Below are 24,777 nucleotides of genomic sequence, written 5' to 3' on the forward strand. Positions count from 1 at the left end.
AGTAAATGATGATGATGACATAATTTACATTTTTAGGTGAACTATTCCTTCATTTTTTTTTTTCTTCATTTATGTGTTTGACTCGAAGCGGCGCTGACATCAAAGTACCGCGAGAACGTATACGAGCATTTGGAACCATCAGCCGCCAAACGTTAACGGGGTACTGCCTTTAAACCCTGACTACAGAACGAGCCAATAGAATTTGATTGTGGACTCTGGATGAGCATTTCATTGGTTGAACCAAGCCTATTTAAACAAACCCGAACAAGCTAATCAAGCTAGTAAGTCACGCTCACGCTCGAGTTTGGCTTTGCGGCTAAGAGTACGGACGGGCCACGAGTCGTGTTTCTCTTCGTACACGACATAAAAACAAAGCAAAACGTAAACACAGACATAAAATTAGTGCCTCCTCCTTTTTCCCAGACTAAAGTCACGGCGTGAAGAAATAAAGGCCACGTCGTGGACAAACTGACATTCCCCTGATGCTATTTCGCAGGTAAGAGTTCACCAAACTTGAACTTGGGAACGCAGCGGCACGCGCAGCTTTTCCGCTTGAGTTTCCGGTTTATCTATTTCGCATACGTTTGAATGGAAGTCAATGGATCAAAAAGTGCGGCGTGCCTTTGCTAGACATGTTAGAAACGTCCATGCAGGTGTGTTGAGGCAAGCTGGAGCTAAACTCTGCCGGACACCGGCCCTCCAGGTCCGAGTTTGGACCGTTAGACTTAACTAACTGTGGTGCGGATCTGCTTGAACAAATCAATTGGAGAATTTGGACTTTGTTGGATTATTGTTGTTTTTACGGTTCAAGAAAAGTTATACTTCCTTACCATCCAAATTTTTGGAGGACTCGTGTCGTGTAAACACGCTTTTAGATGACTTGTTCAGCCTTTAACGACTCTCTAGCGAATCGGTTAAATTAATGATTTAAATGGCTCATATAATTGCATATACCTTTGCAAGCTAAACAAAACAAAAAAAAAACGTCTGAAGAAATAATTTTCAGCTAACCCTCAAAATAAAGTAGTGCTGTTAGAAGAATATGATTACTGGATAAAATAAGAATAAAATAATCGAAATAAATATGTGCTGCTCATAACTGTACACATTTTTATAATGAATTTATGGATTGAATCGGTTGGAATAAAAATACGAAAAGAAATCTTTATTAAAGTTTTGAGGTAATAAAAAATCACAAAGATACTTAAATAACATTTTCGTCATTACCGATGGAGGTTTTGTACATGTGAAGTGAAAAAATCCAAATGTAGATGTCATAAAGTGCAACTAAAGGGCTTGTAGGTGTTTTCCTCATTTTTTGTTTCTTCCCTTTCTTGAGAGTTTTCAGTAGTTTTATCAATTGCCTAATGAAACGTCGTCTAGAGCTAACCATCATCCGCAGGGCCTATCTATTTGGTTCTTTCAGTGTCTACTAAAACACAGACAAATAATTGATCATTCATCAGAGTGCCGCAGTCTCAAAGTCAATCCAGCAAAGCCATCAGCGTCCTGCAGTGTGTCCCTCTTCTATGTCGCTGAAATGAGACGATTCGCCGTCACTCGCGTTGGACGTGACATCTTTTTTCTCGGGAGCAAAATTAGAAGGCGCGTCCATTGCGTAAGGGATGCTGCTCCTCAAAGTCTGAGCCGAACCCCTGGGTCCAAGGTTACCATGGTTACCAGACGCGACGCATCCGTCCCGCAGACCTCTGCACTCCGACTGCACGACGCCTTCCAGCAGCTCGGATAGTTCTGTGATGTAAATCTGCGCCATTTGCAGGGTGTCATATTTGGACAGTTTTTTCTCGTTTTCCAAAGAAGGAATGACGCTCCTGAGTTTGTCAAATGCTCGGTTCAGTCCGTGCATCCGCCGCCTTTCTCTGGCGTTAGCGGCCACGCGTCTGTGTTTCTGAGGTCCGGTGAGGTTTTGCTTGGCCCCACCGTGCGCTTTAGGTCCTCCCAGATCGGATTCCGCCGTCAGAGGACTGCTGGCTCCGGAGATGTACCTGTCCATGGCGGCGTCCACCGGCGTGTGTGCGTAGTGGTCACCTGAGGGCGAGTACGCGGGGGACGCGGAGGACATCCAGGCCCGTGGGTCACTGCGGGTCAACCTCGGATGTTCAGAGAGGGTAAACTCCTCCGGCCTCTCGCGAAATTTTCCATCGGACCACTGCAAAATTTTGGCTTTTGCTGTCATTTCTGCTAAAAAAAAAGTTTTACGGAGAGAGCTGAACTCCTTGTCTTGGGTGGGCCCTTTACCTTTAGACAGGATGCCTTATAGCGGCATCACCTCCTCTCTCTCCTCCCCTCAGCGCTCCTGTTGAGTGCCCACAGCCAATAGAAAAGCCCCTCAAACTTCCATAGAATAAAGAGTTGTTTTTCCCCCTCATATGTCAATTGAGGACTGATGGAAGATCTTTTCCGAAGAATGATCACAGAGTTTACCCACATGTCATTTATTTTATACATTTTTACATACATTTCTGTAGATACGTGAATTTAAATATGCTACAGGCTAAAATTATTGGTTATAGAAAAAAATATACGTATTTCATATTTTGTGGTATTTTTTTTTTCAATTCAATTTTTTTTACAAGGCATTTAAATTAACAAAACATCCGAGTTTTTAAAAATCGATGGAAAATAATTCAAAGTTATAAATGAACCCAAATCTCAAACCTCAGGAGACTTGACCCGACATCCTTATCCACTTTATTCGAGATAAGCAACGGAATTGTCGTCCAATAAAATCCAGCGAGAAACTTGCATAGCAGCGTCGTGTTTCTTCTCAAATAAACTGTAAAATCTGCTGCCATAAAGCGAGCAGGTGGAGAGCAGGTCGTGAGGCGCACCTGTCGTCAGAGAAGTCCAGGAAAACTGATAAAGTGTCTTCAGACTCCTCATAAATCATTTAGCAATGAAGCAAAACAATACTTGGGCAAATCATAGGACGCCCACTGTAACGAAACGGCTTTGGAAAACAGGCTAAATAATTTAATGCAATTAGGCCTATTGCTGCTTCTTATATTTTCATCAGTTAAGTCTAAACCTTTAAACAAATCATATTTTATTTGTGTGTGCATATTTATATATATATATATATATATATATATATATATATATATATATATATATATATATATATATATATATATATATATATATATATATATAAAATGGACTTAACGGAAACTGCTCAGCTCTCCTCAGGCGAAGGGGACTTTCGTTCGCGACCGCGCGTATTTAGATCACTTATCTTACTTTGTGGTTTCTGAAACTCAAAACTCATTTAGACGCCTTTCTAAATATTATGTCAGCAGTACTATGCGTGCAGGCTATTGTATATTTCGAACAGCCTAGCAGCCTGTACTTCTCGCTCAGACAAAAACAATAGAAACATAACGTCTTTTGGACACGAGAGCGTTTTCCTCAGACGAGGCGACGGAGAGCGCGCGCGCGCGCGCGTGATGACAGTGGCGGCCCCTCGGAGGCTGCTCGTCATGAGGGTTGAATAGAGCAGCAAACTTCAGCCCAGTCAGCTGTTGTCCCCTGGCACCCGTCTCACAGTCAGAGGCCGACACTAACGTCTCCCATATGCTGCGATGCGTCCAGGGATGGTTTAACTTTCACACTTTCGCCCCCCTCCCCTCCCAGCCATGACAGCGTTAATCACCGAGCACTACAGCATCATCGTTTTAATTCACTGGGGCCGGCACTCATCTACCCTACTCACGCGCAGGCCTTATTTAACGTGTGGAAACAAATGAAGCTACAGCCAAAATATGGTTAAAAAATATGGTTAATGAAAGGAGAGAGAGGGAGGGAAAAAAATAAAATAAAAATAAATAAATAAATAAATGTGTGTGTGTGTGTGTGTGTATATGTATGTGTGTATATATATATATATATATATATATATATATATTTAATTATTATTATTATTTTTATATATATATATATATATATATATTTTTTTCCCTTCTCAAAGGCAGGAATTTATGACCTTGTGTTGTACCTCATCTAAATAAGCAGAAAATAGGCTACATTTGGTTTAATTTCTGTATAATGTTTGTTGCTTAATTATAGTTCTATATTCGTTTTGATGACAATGGCGGAAAAACTTTTTTTTTTTTTATAGCCTAGGCTACTGCTAAGTTTAATTTTGAAAATAGGTTTAGATACAATTTGTTCATCAATTGGTCTTTTTGGTGATAGGAAATACATCGGCAGTTGTGTTCTGGTAAAAAAGGGAGAAGACCGTAAATGGGCTACAAAAATAGCCCTACATTTGCTGAACAAAGAAACATCAAAACAGATGCACAATAAAAGATAAAAACATGCTGGAACTGTACCGTGTTTTATCTGAACGGGCCAATTATTTAGTGAAACTGAAGAAAAGGGTCTGGAATTCCTCTCAGCCGCTCCGTTGGTGTATGTGTTTGGAGACAGGCGGTAGATGTTAAATGTTGGTAAGGAAATCAGCGTGACCTGCTAGCCAGTCATCGGGTTAATGAGGCTTGCGCGAGCTGAATAAATGGGCACGCTCTCAGTCCAGGGGTTCTCCATTCATTTTTTACATGAATATTTAATTCTCGCTACCCTACTGCCAGCGCAACAGCCTGCAGCCCTGAGCAGACAGGGCCACACTCCCCATCTGCTGCAGGCCCCGGGACGGGGGTGGCGGTGGAGCACCGCGGAAGGTGTCGGGAGCATATCAAAGGTCACTTTATGAGCCCCCGTGGCGTCCTGGTTATTGATGCGCGGTGTTTAGTCACGTTTTGGCAGAAAAACGGCAAACGCGACGAGAGACTAATGGGAAAAAGGATTTATTGAAATTTCCGCCTCTAAAAAGTTAATTAGCTATTTCAGTGAAAAATAAAAAAAATGGTGATATAAACCGTTAAAATAAACCGTAAACTGTAAATATGGCGCATGCGCATATGCCGTAGCCAGTGGCGGAGCGTGAAACGATGGATCCTTTCTTCGGAGCTCAGTCAAGCGCGGGCGCACGGTCCCCGTTTGACCGGGGGTGCGCGTGCATCGCCTGGTTTTCTCTGGTTAATTAAAGACCTGCCGAGATCGAACGCTTCCACTTTTCACACAATAGACAATATCACAGGGAAACAGTCAAAATCAGTCGGCCCATCTCTACACCGCCCTTGATCTCAGCCCCATGTAATTATTCCAATTCAGCCCGAGGTACGGACGTTCTTCTTTAGATACCGACTTGTCACTCTGAGTCTAATTTAGGGGTTTACCCGCAAATTAAGCAAATTAGCGGCCTCATTAATTTTGGGAAGGGAAGTAATATTGTGTTGAGCCTAAGGGCTCATTAAAATCCACAGTATATTAAGATGGATCAATGCAATCAATGATAGGCTACAGTAACCATTTGTTCAATGCAGTTGTTCCATTGATCAGATCTTTCGTGTCAATAAAGAATAGCCTGCGCAGTTTGAAACTTAATGATGTTTTTTAAAATAAAAACTGGAAACCGTGACATAAAATGCTGAGCTACTGGTTTTATCTTTTGACTAACTTTTGGCAGGATGCGCAAATGTGTGCTTTCGATATAGTAGCATATATATAAATAGCCTAGGTTATTATATTTTTGTCGGTGAAGGTGCAGTCTTTCAAAATTTTGGTTTCAGTAAGATTTATTGTGATTATTACAGAGAATTATTTGAGATAAACGTTTGAAAGAAGTATTTTTGATGACCATGGTAGCATTTATTTGATAAAACAAGCAAACAACAGTAATATTCTTAACTGTTTCTTTATTATTATTATTATTATTATTATTATTTTTAATTTAATGTATTCTGTGATGACAGCTGAATTTTCAGGAGCCATTAGGCCTTCTACAGTTGTAATCATTCTCTATGCTGATTTGGTGCTGAAGAAGTAGCCTTTTCTTTTTTCTTCTCTCTCAGTTTTGAAAAATAGTTATGCAGCTTTATATATATATATATATATATATATATATATATATATATATATATATATATATATATATATATATATATATATATATATATATATATATATATATATATATATATATATAATTTATTTATCCTTGCTCCATTATTATACATTTATTTGGTTTACTGAAAGTTATTGGTTACAGTGTTATGGTAGTCTGAAAGTCAACTGTAATTCTGCTTGACCGTCAGTAAAGATGTACAGTAGCCTACATGACGAGTGGCATATGGACAACGAGAGGCACGTGGTACACTCATGACCCTGGGCAAACAATTCAGCAGTGACACCCATAATTTAATATCTCCAAATAACTTTGCTTTCACAATTGTGTGTCATGTGACTGTCAGAGAGGTCTGCACACAGTCCACACCAAAGAACAACAAAGATGATTGTTTCAAAAACAAGATAATAATAAGGGAAGACTTGTCTTGAAGTATTTATATTAGCTATATACCGACTATAAATCTAATAATTAAAATACAGGTAATAGTGGCCTATATAAGATTGTATTAACAAGAAAACACTTAGTGCCTTTTTAATCATAGGAAATGCATTAGTTCATTAGTTTAGTTTTATATGCTTCTAGTATACATGTTTGGTATTGTAAAACGAAAAACATAGAACCATTCAAAGTTTGTTTATTTTTTATTTAACTATTTTTCTAAACTAATATGGATGTGGAGGGGTTTCAAACGGTCATGTTATTTTCTCCACATCCCGACAGATGGCAGTGATGTACCGTCTAGATCGGTCCCTCTGAAACGTTTGGACATGATGAACTTTACATTGCGACCATGCCTCAGAGACTCAACATATTTGATTTTATCAAGCAGCTGGGCCATTAAGAGCCCTAATGTGTCTGAATGATCAGTTTTCTGTATTTTGCCGTTTTATTTTTTAGATTAGCTAAAGGCTATATAAAACATTCTGCCCCAAAGTTATGTTTATTCTGCAGGCCAATTAGTTCAACAGACCCAACATAATCCAAACAGAAGACACTCAAAAGACCCTCCCATTTATTCAGAGGATTATAAATTCTTGCCAAGTCCGAACAGCTGGCATTTCATTGAACTGTGCCCACTCGTTATTCAGCGACGAGGAAAATGATCTGGCATAAGTGGTGTCTGTCCCTTCAGTGACGGCAACACGCATGCGTAAAACAATCTCCGATCAATCGGGCAAATGCGCGTGCGCGTTGACAAAAGTCCAGAACACTGCAGTGTTTGATTTCTTCTAATCAAAGTGACATCCTGTTACTGCTTGGAATAATCAATCTACCAATAAAATACGTTCACAATACATTTCATAAATGCATTGCATAAATCTACGATTCATCACTTCTACAGTAAAAGATTTTAGTGGAACAATATAGCCTACTTTGCAATATAGGTTACAGAAATAAAACTGTTTTAACTGACTTTTCTGCAACCTTTTAAAAGTACAGTTTGTTTTTCATCTATTAAGTCAAATACACGTGCTGACAAATTTGAGATCAAATTGTTTGTTTCAGATCAACAGAGGGCAGTAGTGTTCCACTTTGTTGGCAAGTTTCTTTCTGTCTTTTTCCCCCCTTTTTGCCATTGCCCTTAGTAACCCCAGTAATTAAATTCATGGTGAGAGAAATGTCATGGCGTCCTGGTGTTTCAAACTTAGGTTCCTGATCAGTGAAGACTCTCAAAAATGCCCCCATGTCATACCCCTTTAGTGTTTCAAACATGTCCCTGTCTGTTCAATTTTTCCAGAATTTGTCTTCATTTCTGTTCACCATCAGTTTATTTAGTAACCTCATTACATCACCTGCTTTGCTGTTGAATTTCACAGGAGGTGCAATTAGCCGAAATGCGAACTAACTCGATATCAAATAGAGCTTGATTCTATGTTTAGTTCACCGACAGTGATTTACTTAAGGGAGAATATATTTCATTTAAGTCATGCAACAATAGATGCGTTTCTCATAATTGAGACATTATAAGAAGAGATTTAACAATCTAATCAGTAACACCATCAGACGAGGTTTCAATTATACCGAGCATTCTTTTAATTGTTTATTAACTGGCGGTTGTTGATTGTATATTAACCGCTGTCATTGTGCATGTCCTTTGGGAAATCTCTATAATGAGAATGAAAGTGACATTCACAGTTTGCACGAAAGCGTCTCTCTTGGCACACTGTATTTGATTGAGAGGAAGGTGAGGCGTCTGCGAACTGCATGTCTTTCACCGCCATTTATCTGGCATTTTTGCTTATCGCGGTGACATCACTAATCAATAACTCCTGTTCTGAGAAAAAGTCAACAAAAAGGCTGCTGATTAAATCGGCGACCGGCTCCTTTCAAGGTCCTGATGGGATGAGAAAACGCAGGAACCTGTATGCACGATGTCTGCATATCCTTTCCTGAACGTTCTGTAAACTTCATAAGATTTGGGCTCAACATCGCAGGTTGTTTTAGGGATACGAGCGTTTCAGACTGGTTCTTATTTATTTATTTTTTAAAAATTTGTTTCAAAACTATGTTTACATCCTCTGCCAGTGCGGTCTTGTCCTAGGCTGTCTTAGTTTGCTGCAGGCAGCTGGAAGGAGAGTAAGGCAGGCCGTGCTCCCCTTGGGAAAGGTTCTGGTTCAAGAGAGATGATTTTGCGACCACGCTCTGATCATTGAGCCATTGCTTATGTGAGTTATGGCAAAATGGATCACGGGGACTCATAAAGGCTTTCACGAGCACCGACTCAATCCTCCTTTACCGTTTGGGTTCCCTCTTTAACTCTATCCTTTGTTTTTTCCCTCTTGTTTTGGCGCTTTAGTTCCTCAAAAGGCCTTTTTGTTTTTAACCAGATTCTTTTTTGCTTTCATGGATCATCCCCTTTATCTTTCTGATCTCCTGTTTCCATCTCTATACTTCTCTCTCTCTGCAGATGCTCCTGGCTGGGAGAGGGCTTCTGAAGGGCAAATGTAAAGCCCAGTGAGCTGCTGTCAGCCTTGCTGCAGGGGGAGATGTTGAAGAACGCCAGAGCAGAGACGTCCCACTCCTCGTCCCATTGTTCCTGTCACTCCACTCCCGGTAATTAATATCCCCCGTTAAATACAGACACTGTAAATCATAACATGGCCATTATATCTATGGGGAGCCGTCATGCATCAACTGCAGAGTTTGAGTCATGAGTTTTAGATCAGTTGACCTAGGTTAAGTACATATTTGATGAGTGTAAATAGGAGACTGCATCCCTGGACTTTCAGACAAAGCTTTCCTTGACCTTGCACATACATTGTTGCTAATGGTGCAATTAGAAGGTTTGATAGGACTCAACTTTGTCAATTAATTTTATTTAGAACTTTCAAGTTGACACGAATTAACATAAAATAACACAAGCCCTCCTTTCAAGATCTACTTTTTTTCATTGATTGGTGTTAAATGCTACAAGGCCACTTTCTAAAACTCACCTAAAAATTTAAATTAGTCTGTGATTTTACTCGCCGTCAAGCCGTCCTAGGTGTACGCGACATTTTTCTTTCAGACAAATCCAATTGGAGGTACTTGTCCTGGCACTTCGAAGCTCTATCATCGCAGTGGGCAGGTGTTTCGCTTTAACAGTCCAAAACACGTTAAATAACAAATCTGTAATAAAATGTGCCTCACATGGATCCAGGGGGTGAATAAAGGCCTCCTGTAGTGATTCCATGCGATATTGTAAGACAAATATCCACATTTCAAATGTAATAAGCACAATCTCTCACTTCTGCTGACTGGTAACCAAAAACAGTCCTGGCGGATGTCATGGGAGGTATTCGTTATGTGAGTGCCTCTGGGAAATGTAGTTTCCTTTAGCAAATGGAAAGCCAGTCTCCTCTTGGCTCATATCGAAGGCCTCCAACATTTTCCTCATTTTTTGCTTTTAATTCCTGACTGGCATTTGTTTCGTTTTTTTGCGGTTTTTGTTCGTTTTTTTAATCACGCAACGCAAAACATATTATGTCTACCTCCGGGACTGCTTCTGCATGCCACAGCCAGCGGAAGTGAGAGAAAAGTGTTTATTACATTTGAATTATGGATATATGCTAAATGAAGGCCTTCATCTCAGTTAAAGGAAAACTGCAATGGCACTTAAAAGTTCCAGGACACTTTTAATGTAACTCTGATTGGATTCATCTGAAATAAATTGTAATTTTTGGGTAAACTAGCCATTTAACTAACAAGCCTATTTGCGCTTTGAATTGAAACTTAAAAATGAATTCGTTATTTTTTATAACACAATCTGCACCATGAAATCACAATTGTCAACAATCTAATCAATTGTAGATGAAGAAATCAAGTCATGCCTTGTTCGAGTGGCTTCGTTATACATCACATTAAGCAAGAAAAGACAGTCACAACTTCTGTTTCATGCGACTTTAAGGTAAATGTTTAGCGGGCAAACAGATAGCAGTGTAAATGGGGGTGGGGTGGCAGTATAGTATAGCGCAAGGTGCAGCTTGGAAGAAGTCACCCGCTGGGACACAATTCATTTCCAATGAAAGTTGGAGGCGGAACGGAGAGTGGGCTCAATCCCATTAAACTGCAGCGAATGAGCAAAAGAAAAGTGGAGTGGGTGTCTTAGACCTGTGTGCGGGAAAACATGCTGCTTGTGCCAGGATCCGCCCCTGTGCGCGATGGATGAGAATGTGAGATCATACCACAGACTTAAATAAATGTATAGGTTTTCTCAATTGATTTGGCTCCTAAACGGTGTTTAAAAACAAAGTGCAACTGTTTTATGGGACACCACAACTGTGTTGCATGGCTGCAATAGTAGTAACTCAACAAAAACATTTGTGTCAAAACTTAGTCATTGTGTCAGTAAATTGTCCAATGCCAGATTTTTTTTTTTTTATTTCTCTTATGTGAGCTGCAAAATGGTTTTGTACTACTTTTTTGTTGACGCTGACAATGCAGAAGAATTTCATTTTGTCTTGCTGAAGGGTACTGTGTATCACACTGAGCCTTTTTAGATAAGCTACAGATTTCAACATTAAGTAAAAGTCAGTACTGTAGCACACAGAAAGTAAGACCATAAAAAGCCAACATGTCTTAGATATTTATGGATTGTTCATAAATGGATGGATTGTGATGGCTTGCTGAAAGAAGGTTTAGATGTGAAAAGAGTCGGTCTCTGCAAATTGTAAACATACTTTTGCATGCTGAATTGTGCAATTTGCTTAAATAGAAATATCCATAGGAATTAAGAGAACTGAACTCATTTGAGTAAAATAAATAAACAAACAAGCCAAAGTAGCTGAGAAAAGCCTCAGAAAAACCAATAAAAATGAGTGCCTTGTGAAAATGCAACTCAAATTTGTTTATAAAGTGAGCACAGGCATTTTCAACAAAGCACTCAGTAATATTTTATAATGCAAGACACACAACTGAGAATGAAATATATGAAATATATTGCAATTATGTGAGTATCTACCATATTTTTAAGGTGAAGGCAGGTGCGGCCATCTGTAACTAAAATGTGCGAGGCTTCAAGTGTTATCTGTTTCCAATTATTTCAGCTGCACAAAAGCTGGCCTTTACGCTGAGTGATATTTGCAAAATATTAGCAAACTTGTTTGTATCACAATTAGTTTTTACAATTTTTTTTTTTTTTTTTTTTTTTTTTTGCCTTTCTAGGTATAGTGGCTAATAAATCAGAAGTCTCGCACATTCACAGAAAAAAAGCTTACTTCAACGTAGTAAAATAAGGTGGATATAGTCATATAGACATAGAAAAAAACAGGCTTCCAAATTCTCATAGCTTCTGCATACCCAAAAGTCAGTTGGCGTGTGTGTGTGTGTGTGTGTAAGTGAGTGTTTAACATCATGATTTGCTACTTTGTTGTTTGTCACAACCAGTAAATCAATACAACCGGCTATGTTCATTAAATGCATTAAATTGCAATAAATCTACTAGGCTTACGAAACACTTTTAAGAGCACTGACAACAACTGATTGCCTGGTGAATACCCTGCTTCATTTGTGTTTGTGAAGAGCACAGTGTGTTAATAAAGTGAGCGTAGGCATTACAACGAAGCACTCAGTGATGTTTGTAAGAAGCGAGAGACACATTTGATTCATAAGTGAGGGCCTATTCTAAAACCCTCCTTTAAAAATGAATATATGATGAGAAGATGCCTCACTTTTTTGTTTTATTAATCTTTATTTATGAGGCTTGTGCTGAGAAATGCTAAACTGATCTTCAAGTGTCTTATTGCTCTTGATCATCTTCTGTATTGTGTAACGCGTGTAACCTTTTGGCAGCCGCAGAGAAGTCGATAACAATAAGTGTACAGTTACAGTCCTCTAGTGGTCCAAAACCGCTTCCAACCGAGTCTTAATTACTCATAACACTTTTGCAAGCCCAAAGACAGCTCAGTGCAGCTGTAGTCTCTTAGCGCTCCTTCGGTCTTATTTAACTACCGATGTTTTCATCCTTACGGGCACCGCACGCTTCTGCCGAAACACAACAAGCCTGAGTGATTGGAAATTTAATTTCAACTCGGCTGTTTGCTTTATGTTCCCTATAGTAGTAGTGAAATTACCCATGGCATGGTTGTGATTGCACGGTGTGTGTGTGTTATTGTGCATGACTGCCGGGTGATGGCACATGTTGAATTATTTACCAACCCTCTTGTCGTTTTAAACCCATATGTTGTTGTTTTAATTCTAAGGAACACAAAAGGATGTAAAATTAACCTACATTTTACTCTTTCACACAAAGCTATCATATGTCTTTAAAAATACTTGGAAAATAGAATACAAGTTGAATAGAGCATTTTTATTTTCACATTAACAAATATTGTTGTGATAGGACATAATTTGGCTGAGATATAACAGATACAAAAACCAAAGAAATCTAAAGGTTTATGGTAGGAAATGTACAAAATATTTTAGTGGAACATGATCTTTAATATCCTAAAAGCAATCATTTTGACCCATACAATGTATTGTTGGCTATTTCTACACGCATCTGTGCTACATATTTTTGGTTCGTTTTGTGGTCCAGGGTCACATATAATACGCGTGGATAGTATATGTGTGCTAGATCGATCCATCTATATAAACAAATCTTTTTTATTTTGGATGAGATTAATTGTTTGACAGTACTAATTAATTATAATCAGAATTGTGCAAATCCCTGATAGAACAACAGTGAGGACAAGTAATGAATAAAAATTTCTCAAAATATTCTTCTTATAGTGGAGTTGAAATAGTACACTTTTCATTTTTCTCAGAAACATATTTGGAGTTGCACAAATCTAAGCAGCAAAGCGATAGCATGCCGTGCCCTAGCGTGCTACTATATGAGAGGAGGCATGAATAGGACAGGACCGCTGCCAGAAGGCAAAGAGACGAGGAGGAGCACATCTCCACCATCACCTTTAAAATGCATGAAAGCTTCCCCAATGACTGGCGTTCTGTGCCACACCGCATGACTAATACTGCCTGGAAGTCACTATGTCTCCTCACCCGCTCTCCACGAGCTGAATTAATTGGCTGTCTCAAGCGCACATGCACGCAAACTAGATCCCCAAAAAACAGCCCTCCTTAAAGTCGGTGGCTTTAAATAGAATAATTAAACCAGGGGGAGTATTAGTTAACTAGTAGCATTTGAGAGAGTGGCTGTTGTGGATATTTCAGGTCGACCACACATTCAGTTACTTCAGTTAAGGTCCTTTATGAAAAAATATAATTTTACGGATGAGCAGGGTTGCATTAGGGGAGTTGAGACATCACCACTAGTTTTAGCGGTAATGGACTTGTAGAAATAAAGTCTGTGTGTATCAGTGGTGTCAAGGGCGAGGAGGAATGTTAGTGAGACAGTGAGTGCAGGAGTCTGGGCTTTTTTGAATGGTGCCGTTAAATTCTTAAATAGGAAACATACATATTTAAGGCTTCGCAGGAGTCAAGGGGTCTTTGCTATCAGTTTGAAGTTTTCTCAGATTTCAACATGAAAATAAGAAGTTCGAGCATCTGCACAGAACTTTGTTCTATTTTATATTACTCTTTGTTCCATTTTATATCGCCTCACTGTGTGTCTCATTCAACTTTAAGCGTTGCATCAGTGCATGCATAAATATGTTTCCTGCTGAATGCAGCATTGTTTTTCCAACAGGATTTCATACTACACAGCACTGTTGAGTCACTCCTTTTGAAATCCAAAGGTGCTGAAAGCTTCTTGATGAATGTAGAGCGCAGGTAAACGGAGATCGTGCTCGGTGGTAAATTCGGCGAAACAGCTTTGAAGATATTTTGTCTGGCCTTTGCATAGGGCCGCAGTCATCACTGCAGGGAGAGAAGTATTCAAATTCGGAAACCTCAGCTCAATGGAGAAAGAGACCCCTGTGTGCTTGTGCTTTGAGTCATATGTAAAACCCTTCGCTCAGTCGTGATTGTGGGATGGGAGAGAAGCTACTGTTAAAACCCGATATCAGCCTAAGCAATGCTGTTTGCTGGTCTTCTGAATTGAAGAGGCATGGTTTCTTCTCTGCGTGTGAGGGTTTTTTTTTTTTTTTTTTGGTCCAGTAAAAATTCATGCTTCAGTTCCACCTGATGTTAAAGGCGTTCACAGCATCTACTGAGAAAAAGACCTTTATGTGAAATGTCTCGACTGTGTGCATTTAAAAGATAAGTTCACATCCAGGTTAAAAATGTCCTGATAATTTACTCAACCCTATGTAATCCAAGATGTTTTCTTTCTTCAGTCGAAAAGAAATGAAGGTTTCTGAGGAAAAAGGTTCAATGTTTTTTCTCCATATAGCGGATTTCAATGGGCTGAAGGAACAAGGGGCAGTTTCAAAGGGCTCAACACAATCCCAGCCAAGGAATAATGGTTTTGTGTAGTGAAATGATTTCGAAATTTCTATTAAAAAAAATAAATAAATCAATAAATAAGGGTTAATGTATGACACATTAAAAGACTAATTAGTTGTATTTTTACTTTAACCACTCTGTAATGCGTTTCCAAAAAGCTTTGTAAACCTAAGTAGATCTACATAGACATATGATGCTTTTAGAAAACAAAGCTTTCAGTTCAGAGAAGGATTCATCAGACCGATTTTTTTTTTGTAAATATTTACTAGAGGAACAACATCTTAAGTGGTGTTTGTGAATCAGACACCAAAAAAGAACCCATAAGAATTTATGAATCAAACTACACTCATGTTTTTGGTTCACTAAAAAAAAGGCTTGTATGAGTCATCTGTTCATGAAACAGTACGATTTTGTTTTAACCGCATGTTTTTCATTCACTAAAAGAACCAGTTCATAAGAGTTATTTATCATGCTGGTAATTAGTCTGTCACCAGATGCTTCACTTGTGTTTTTATGTATTGTTTTACGCTTTTGTTGTAATATTAACATTTTTATATATATAAGAAGCACTGCCTACCTTACCTTCAGAGTCTAAATACACTAGACCAACAATCCTTCACACTCAGCATCCAGAGCAGCTTCAATCAAATCCCTTCAACCACTGTTGTGTAATACATTTTGTGAATGTAAGAATACGACTGATGGAGAGAAAGAGAAAGGATGACAGTGACACATTTCTGAGGAATAAGAAGGCCTTCCCTTTTTCCTCATACCAGAAAAACTAAATATAAGTCTCGGCTTTCCCTTGCTGCTTTCATCCATGTCCAGTTAGCAGACTGGCGAGAGGTGCTCCAAAAACATGAGAGGGAATAGCTAAGGGGAGTGTGTTTTTTTGGCATATGCTGAGAGCTAAGGCTAATGCAGGGCCCATTATTCAGCCTGGCCTGACATTGTCCACCTCTATAGTCCCCAGCGTGACTGGCTGTCTGCACGCCGCTTGCAACATCAACACACAGGGCCCGGGCGGTTGTGCGGCAATCACTGTGGAAGCCTTTAACTCATAGGCGGTCCAGACATTGAAGAAAACACATCCCATAATGCACCTCCTCGCTGCGAGCACTTGAAGGAATGGAGTCCGAGCACCAGCAGCCAAACGCAGTTGCCATAGCTGCACCATTACTTATTAGGATTGGCACTTTGTTTTCCACACGGGAGGTAAGAGCACTGCTGCTCTATATGGCTCTGTTGATTACTGCTGCTTCCCCACTGGGACAGAACGGGGGAAACACACAGAATACAATGAAATGATTCATGAGGAAGTCACTTATAGATTAAAGGTGCTTATAAATCATGTATCTTTTCCGTTTTTTTTGCCTACAGGTCTGTTTTTAGGAAGAATCTGTGGTGGCAGGTTTAGTTTGAAACAAAGAGCTGTGCTATTTTAAGGCCCTGGTAATGATTTGTTTGAGGTAGATGCACATCCATAGTCATTTCTGCCAGATATTAAAACTTCAACATGCATGCTGCTTTTGATCATGGAACTACAAATAAATAAACGAATACTTATTAACGTTGAACTTACTGTTTAATTATAAATAGATTTCTACGTACTAAAAATTATTTGTAATTTCAAAATTATTTATGTATTATAAATAAACCAATTATTAATTACTAAAATCCTATTGGTTCATATGAGGTAGATCCAGGGATGATTCTTTGGCAAATTCACACCAGTATGCAGCAGATTTTAGTCTAGATCTTTCTTTCCTTTAGACACATTTTCTCTTTCTCAGTGTTTCTCGGCTTAACATCAGGAAGTCTCCCAGTATTATGGATTTGCTATTAATATCATGAAATTTGGCTTACAGTGCTACCTCAATAAATCCTTTTGAGGCTGGTGCATGACACAACTGGGCTAAATACCTCAGATCTATAACTATAAAACACAAAATCACATATATCACAGAGAATGTAATGCAATACTTTTATTAGTGCAAGGACGATAATGAATCCAGTGTTTGCCATTTTGTGTATTTCTGCCTCTCTGGAGCCCTCTACAGTTAAGTGTCTGGAATTCACTGTCATAGCTGTACATGTATATTTGTTGAAACTTGTCTTTTTATGGAGTTTCATACTTGTTCACTTACTCCCAGAACAGTTTTGTTTCATTCCCAGGACCGTGTAAAAGCCAGTTTACCATAAGAATGATTTTGAGACTGATATTTTCAACTTACGGTTGATTTATGTCCACATGTTTTGATTTGATTCACATGTACCCTGAGCCTTAAATAGTGAAGGTACAATAGAAAATAAAGAAAACTGCAAAATGGAATTCTGTAGACTGTAAGTCAGTGATAACATATATATGACAAATAAAGCATTGCATTATATAATATATTGACATTTCTAGCAACTTTTTTGTAATTGTAACATAAAAAAAAAAAATGTTTTCATTTAGGTTATTTTCTCACCAACAGATTAAGATTTAATTATATTTATTTATATGATTTAATTCACGTCATCTATTTTTAATGGACTAATAAGTCTGCTTTTGATTTTGAAGATAGTGTTCACACTTTTCCAAGACAAAATAAAAGTCTCACCAGCACCCACTGAATATTTTATTTTATAATCCATTAATAATGTCTTGGCAGTTTCTACAACATAAACTCTTTCGTAGAAAAATAAAGAAATGCCTCCAGTCCTTTTAATTTCCATATATAAATACCAGATCCATGTATCACCTGGATGCATTCAGTAGCTGTTTCTGCCATTTTTTTCTCCACATTCGACATCTCCATATTCTAGATAAATATTATCGCCACACACATAATGGCCAAGCTGCGCACTATCCCTGATTGGTTGTTTGTTTTTTGTTGAATGCTGTTTAATTGACAGAACTGTCTTTAGAACTAATGTCGCCGTGGCAACGTGGAGGTGATTAACAGCGCACGGACAGAGATTGTTTGCGAAGGGTTGCTGGAATGAGTTTTGGAAAAAAACAAGCTCTAGTTTGTTATAGCGGGATTCTATCGACTGCGTCCCAACCTAATAGGCTTTATAATTAACAGCGGCAATTTTCGGCGAATAGAGGCCCTTCTGTTTACAGTACAGTGGGCTGGAGAAAGACGGGGAGTTGACATTTTTGAAAATGCATTTGATTGATCTTCACCTCCCTACTGTGGGCTGTAGATGAAAGGGACTAAGTAGATATTTCTCCTCTTTAAAGAGACCCCGTCCTTGTGCCTTTCTATTCAAGGTGGGCTTTAGCGCAGTGAATATCTCATGCTTGGCACTTGTGTGGCACTTGCTTTTATGCAGTGCCATAATCCGTGATCTCAGCCTTGTTGGGTGGTATGAGCTTGTAAATTTCCTTTTTTTTATTAATTGCAATACCAAGTACACAAAGTATTAAAGGACAACCCAAAACTGAATGATTACTCACCCTTTTTATATATAATAGTATGAAAGATAACTGGAACTGTTGTCCTCCAAAATAAATAAAAAAATGAGAACAAAAAAGTACTTTGATTTCAAGTTTTTTATTTTATTTTATTTTTTTTACTATGTTCCAAATCACACAATAGAAGAGTAAAATTAATGTTATTGTCCACTCAAAATTTGGACCTTACCTCTTCCTGTGAACAAATCTTTCAGTGGAATCCGATCATTTCAGGAAATAAATTGATCCAATTTATGAGCTAGTCTAAATGATCAATTCTTGAAAAATGGTTCTAGTAAAATATAAAAAAAATAATAAATTAGTGAGAACATGAAAGTCATACCTATACAACATATGTGAATGAATAATAACAGAATTTTCATATATGGTTGAACTATTCCATTACAAGAAGGTATTAGAGAGGAGATGGAAAAAAGATATTAAAACGAGTCTTAAAGATAAAAAAAAATATCTTCAGACATCAGTGAACATGTAATTTGCACCTCTACTGGGTGCCAGATATGAACAAGGAAAAAAAACCTGTTCATATACATTAAATTATCTGGTATATTTTCAATACATAAGAAAAAGAAACCGTAATGACAAAATGTTTTCTTAACTACTAAACTATTTGTTAAAGAACAACTGTTTTGTCACCTGCCTTAAAGGAGGAAAAACACTGTGCCAGATGCAAGGAAGAAAAACATTAATATACATTAAATTATCTCATATTTAATACATAAGAAAAAGAAACAGTAATGATAAAATGTTTTCTTAATGCTATATATTTGTTTAAGAACAAGTGGTCTGTCACCTACCCTGCTGAACGGGGAGAAAAAAAAGTGAGACAGGCTCATTTGTGGTGATGTTTAAGGTGACAAAATGATCTTTGTGTCATTTTATCTCACGCTGTCCTCTAATAATTAAAAGATCTCTTCTACAATCTGATTATTAGTTACAGGAGTATGTATAAATTTCCAGTGAGTTAAACTTAAGATAATTAGCTTTGTAATTCCATTAATAACAAATTATTATATTTGACATTTTTATGCATGAGATTTCACATATTTCATCAGTTTATTTTAATTTTCTCAGCTGTGTTGAATTAAATAATTATAAAATGCATATATTCATATTATTATGTTAGTATTTATTTATGTAGTTATATGAAAACATTGAGTTTGACTTTTTGTGGTGCTGTGCAGCAATTTACATTGGCTTTGTTAATCATTTTGACAGTGCTGAACTGTCTAATCAGTTGAGGCTATAGGCATGATTAGAAGGCTTTCCTAAATAAAAATCGTCACTTCACCCAAATCCATTTTCTTCCATTCAGTGTAAAGGCATTTTGTCCCCAAACTCATCAAAATTCCCTGTCATCTCTTGAGGGACTGTTCCCAGTTCTTAGATCTGAATTTCTAGCCTTGAGCAGCGTTAGATTGGTCCATTAGCAACTCAAATAAACACAGACAGACAAACTGATCCTCTGCTCTATGGTTCATTAAAATTGAAAGTAATAAAGACTGCTAATAAGGTGAGTGAGCCAGTACAGAAAAGACCCTCCTTCTCAGTAATGAGCCTCTCTGTAGATGTATTGTAGCAAATACTAAAGCTTGCCCTGCAGACCGACAAATCAGATTGAGAACGTCGGTGCTCACAAACTTTTTATAACCCACTGATGAAACTAAAGCTTGAAGCTGACTTAGTCTGAACAGTTTGAAGCCTAAAGTAAATAAGGGATAAAGTAAAATACACCAGAGATTCAATTCAGCCTCTTTTTTTTTTTTTTTTTTTTATTTAACTGCAAGATTGTGAGATATAATGCAGAATTGCAAGATATAAACTTAGAACTATGTGAACCATGCTGAATTGTGAGGTATAGATATGCAAAAAGTGACTTTTTCATATATATGAAAATATATGCTGTGCATATAATATGCAATTTTTGTATGCATAAGAAATTTGTTGGTGTGCATATTACACCCAGTTTTGTGTACATATGATATGCATCTATCACACAACACTAATCCTGCCCAACACATAGCAAAAACATGCCAAATTCATTTTTTTCATATCTAAATGACCCCAAGGGGGTCTACACCGAGATCCTCCCGAGTGGCCGAGCTCCTCGTCCTATTTCTAAGGGAGTGCCCAGCAACCCTTTGGAGGAAACTCATTTCAGCTGCCCTTATCTGGGATCGCATCCTTTCGGGTTATGACTAAAAGCTGCAGAAGCACCAATCTGTTTGTCGATCTCTCGTTCCATCCTTCACTTGTGAACAAGACTCCAAGATACTTAAACTTGTCCACCTGAGGCAGGAGCTCTCCACCAACCCGACACCAACAAGCCGCCCTTTTCCGACTGAGAACCACGGCTTTAGACTTGGAGGTACTGATTCTCATCCCAGCTGTTTGCTGCAAACTCCTCCAGTGCCCGCTGTGACGAGCCAACAAGACAACATCATCAGCAAAAAGCAGAGATAAGATACCGTGGTCCCCAAACAGGACCCCCTGTCCATAAAGATAATAAACAGGACCAGTGACAAAAGGCAATCCTGCCTGAGTCCAACATGCACCAGAAACAAGTCTGACTTACTGCTAGCAATGCTAACTAAGCCCTTGTTCTGGTTATACAGGGACCGGACAGCCCTTAGCTAAGAGCAAGGGACATGGTCGAATGCCTTCTCCAAATCCACAAAGCACATGTGGACTGGTTGAGCAACATCCCATGAACCCTCCAGTACCCTGAAGAGGGTATAGAGCTGGTCCAGTGTTACATGGCCAGAACAAAAGCCACATTGTTCATTGTGGATCCAAGGTTCGATTATAGGTCGAATTCTCCTCTCCAATATCCTGGCATAGACTTTCCCGGAGAGGCTGAGGAGTGTGTTTCCCCTGTAGTTGGAACACACCTTCCAGTCCCCCTTCTTAAAAAAGAGGGACCACCACCCCGTCTGCCATTCCAGAGGTACGGTCCCCAACCTCCACTTGATGCTGTAGAGGCATGTCAGCCATCAGCTTTGAGGTACTCAGGGTGGATCCATCCACTCCCGGTGCCTTGCTACTGTGAAGCTACTTAACTACCTCAGCAACTTCAGCCCGGGTGATGGTTGAGTCCACTTCTGAGCCCTCCAGGTTTTTGGCTCCACAACCACCCGTGCTGCAGTCCGCTTGGACCACCGGTACCTATCAGCTGCCTCAGGAGTTCCACGAGCCAACCAGGTTCGAAAAGACTCCTTCTTCAGCTTGACTGCATCCCTTACTTCCGGTGTCTACCACCGGGTTCAGGGGTTGCCACCACGACAGGCACAGGAGACTTTACGGCCACAGTTCCTGAACGGCCGCGTCGACAATGGAGGAGGGGAACATAGTCCACTTAGACCTAATGTCTCCAACCTCCCTCAGGATCCAGTTAAATCTCTGCCAGAGATGAGAGTTGAAGACCCTCGAAACAGATATATATATATATATATATATATATATATATATATATATATATATATATATATATATATATATATATATATATATATACACACACACACAATATATCAGAAATGCAGGATTTATAAGAAAAAATAGTTTTTTCATAAAACTGGTAGTTTTTTCTTTTGTTAGGAATATTTGAGATACAGCTTTTGATCATTTATTGATCAATTTAAGTTCCCCTACAATTCTTAAAACAAAATTGCCAATTTGACAATAGGCTTGGGCATGTATATAGATATAAATGGTTCATATAATTTGGACTTCCCTTGTCATCTGAAAATAAAGGTGATGCATGCATCAGATTGGTCTTTTTCTTACAGGAAGCAGGAGACTTAAGGAAAAGTTGCTCTGCATTTAATCTTTTGCTGTCAAGAAGAAATAATTGAGATTTTGAAGACATCACATTTTTGAGTTTTTTTTTTTCTTTTCATACAGATTCCTGTGCCCCCTTCTCCCTAAGCAGCCCACTGTCCCATTAAAGTAGACAACCTTGTCTCACATGGCAGGTGTTTTCTGGAGGGTCGGGCAATGGAATGGCAGCAGAAGGAGTTCTTGTCATCCAGTGCACTCGGCTTTGTCCTCACCACGAACATCAGACGTTATAATCACCTGCCTTCAGTGAACTGCCATTGAAAGGTTGTAATCTAACAATGTCTGCACACCAATTATCCTCTAAATGAAGTTTTGCAAAGCCTCTCCGTCAGCTCCAGGACAGGCTCCTCAAGATGTTTTTGTGAAGTTGTCATAATTCTCATCTTTGTGACTAATGCTACGTGAAGGAAGATGATCGCTTACAGCTAAATGAACATTTTTGCACAGAGAAATTCTTAGAGGCAAAGTGCCAATAGTATGACAAGCGAGGTTTTAAAATAATTACATACTAATTGCACTGTTCACTGCAATAAAAAAAACAAGCATTTCTACAAAACACAGGTAGGCACCCAAGATGCTGCTTGAAGTCAATATAAAATCAAAATGACTTTTTTTGGTCTTACTGTAATTAATCAGCGCTTGTTTTTATGAAGAAAGCAACTTTGCCTTTGCAAAATGCAATACAAGTTGCTTCCTTTTTAGCTATTGTCACCTAGCCATTTGTCAGATAAAGACTGTATATTAAAATGCACACAAAGTATGACTTCTAAACAGAATTCAGTAAGAATTGTACTGAACTGGAAGACACAGTAAAGTACAAAGAACAGAATATCACATTTTTTGCAGAAGTAAAGTGGGTTGTGAACTGTGTATCGCATTGACTTCAAGGTGATAAACTCAAATATGCATCACTGTTGCAGACAGTGTGAATTGCAGAGAAAAGAAGAAAAAGGAAAAAAGTGAAGTGAGAGGAGAATGCTTAACATGACAGATGCAGTGGGTGTGTTGACAGAAAACAAAAGAGCTATGTGGGAAGAGATTTGGGCCAGGTTTAGTTTAAGGCAAGAACTATACAGTGCCATACTGCCTGACTATTCTCTCAAGACCGCAGCACTAAAACTTCAGCAGTGCGAGCCTCTCATGCAGAAAGAGCAATTATATAGGAACACAACAAATCTATCTAATCTCCAATCGCAATTTTTTTTATTTATTTATTTTTTTGCACTGCTCAAAGCTTTCCGATGAAAACCTGTGAAAACAAACAACAAATTAATCCAAGCCTCAGGCAAGCGAGTAATAAATAATCAAGGTGAAAAATCTATAATTGTGAACAGAAGTTCATTTAAGAGGTTTTATTGTAAAGAGTTCATACAAAAGCCAAAGTCTTGATCTCTCTTTCATTTAAATGGTCCATTCAAAAAGACATTGCGGGGTTACAGAGTGGCAGAAAATGAAACGTTCTTGTGTTTTTCACACATGCAGATCTTGAGAATTAACAGCCCCTTAGATCAACCTCGAGCAGCATCTTGGTGATTTTCTAAAAATATAATTTCAATCCACTGATTTTTCCATCTTTGTTGCCTTGACAACATGTCTAAACAAGGAATGGTTACCCGGACAACAAGCCCGAAAGACAATCATTAAAGCCATCAGTGAAAAGACATGCTTGTTTTGCTCTGTGACTGGGGGCTAGAGCACTTGGGCAGGAGCTCTCGCTGAACCCAAATTAAACAATAAACAAGCCATCAGTGAGAAAGCGACATCAGAGCGTCCCGTGCAATATAATTCTCAAACTTCTCTTATTTGACTTAATGAACGCAAATGCGAATAGCATATTCTTCTGATGAATGCGGGATTGGTCAAATCAAAGAGAATTGATAAAATTCTTAAAATGCAGTTTAAAGTTGCTGCAGTCTGTAATGAGTTATAGCAGGTGGGATTGTGTGTCTGCAACCCTGGCCAGTTGTTTACCTTCCCACTGCATAGAAAAGCGTCAAATTGGCCCAATCAGAGCTGCAATTGGTCCTGCATTGGCCCTGCTAAACCCGCAGGTGATCCGGACCCCTTTCTCCTCGACTGACCATCCCAAACTGCACAAGCTTGTTGACTTACTGAGGGTTTGTTTTCCTTGCCCGCATCTCCATCAATGCCTGCTCATTGTACTGTAACAGTAGCTATCAGAGGAGAATTGTCACGGTGACTGACTCACAGGAAATGGCCATTTCCTTGCTGATTGTGTCTGTTGTTTGCAATTTAGATGCCACCCCCGAACTGGAACGCTCCTGTGCTGCCGAGATTGTTCCTGAGTGGAGACGAGGTCTCTCTACACAATCAGCAGGCTTTAAGAGCAATCTGAATCACAGTCTATTTCACCAGCGACACTTTTTTTCACCTCTTCTGCTTCTAGATGTAGTTTCCAGTGATTGTGGATCTTCAGTCATGGACGACAAACAAATGAGTCACAGAAAGGGATTCAATTCAGCTGTTTGGAAAATGAATCAAATTAGCTTTTTAGGTTAGTGGTTGGTTGTTGCTCAGCTGTTGGTGCATTTACCTTACGTTCTATGTTGCAAACATAATAAATGAGGTTCTTTATAACCTTGGCCCAGGATAGTGGCTTCCTGGCCTATTTGTTTTGCACAGAACAAAGAGTTTTGCTCAC

At 38.7% G+C, this 24,777-nt stretch overlaps 1 protein-coding gene and 1 long non-coding RNA gene across 2 annotated transcripts; one reads left to right on the plus strand and one right to left on the minus strand.

The window, feature by feature from the left end:
- Positions 1-2: 2 nt before the first annotated feature.
- On the plus strand, positions 3-24,777 carry LOC122357324. The gene is made up of 4 exons (XR_006252454.1): positions 3-496; positions 8,898-9,043; positions 22,179-22,379; positions 24,373-24,777. It is a non-coding gene; the product is annotated as an uncharacterized LOC122357324 (long non-coding RNA).
- Positions 1,150-2,270, minus strand: atoh1b (atonal bHLH transcription factor 1b). The gene has a single exon (XM_043256673.1). It carries the CDS (start codon positions 2,195-2,197, stop codon positions 1,502-1,504), a length of 696 nt encoding a protein of 231 aa, XP_043112608.1. The 5' UTR covers positions 2,198-2,270; the 3' UTR covers positions 1,150-1,501.

This window comes from Puntigrus tetrazona, chromosome 14, assembly GCF_018831695.1.
Source record: "Puntigrus tetrazona isolate hp1 chromosome 14, ASM1883169v1, whole genome shotgun sequence".
Taxonomy (NCBI): Eukaryota; Metazoa; Chordata; class Actinopteri; order Cypriniformes; family Cyprinidae; genus Puntigrus; species Puntigrus tetrazona.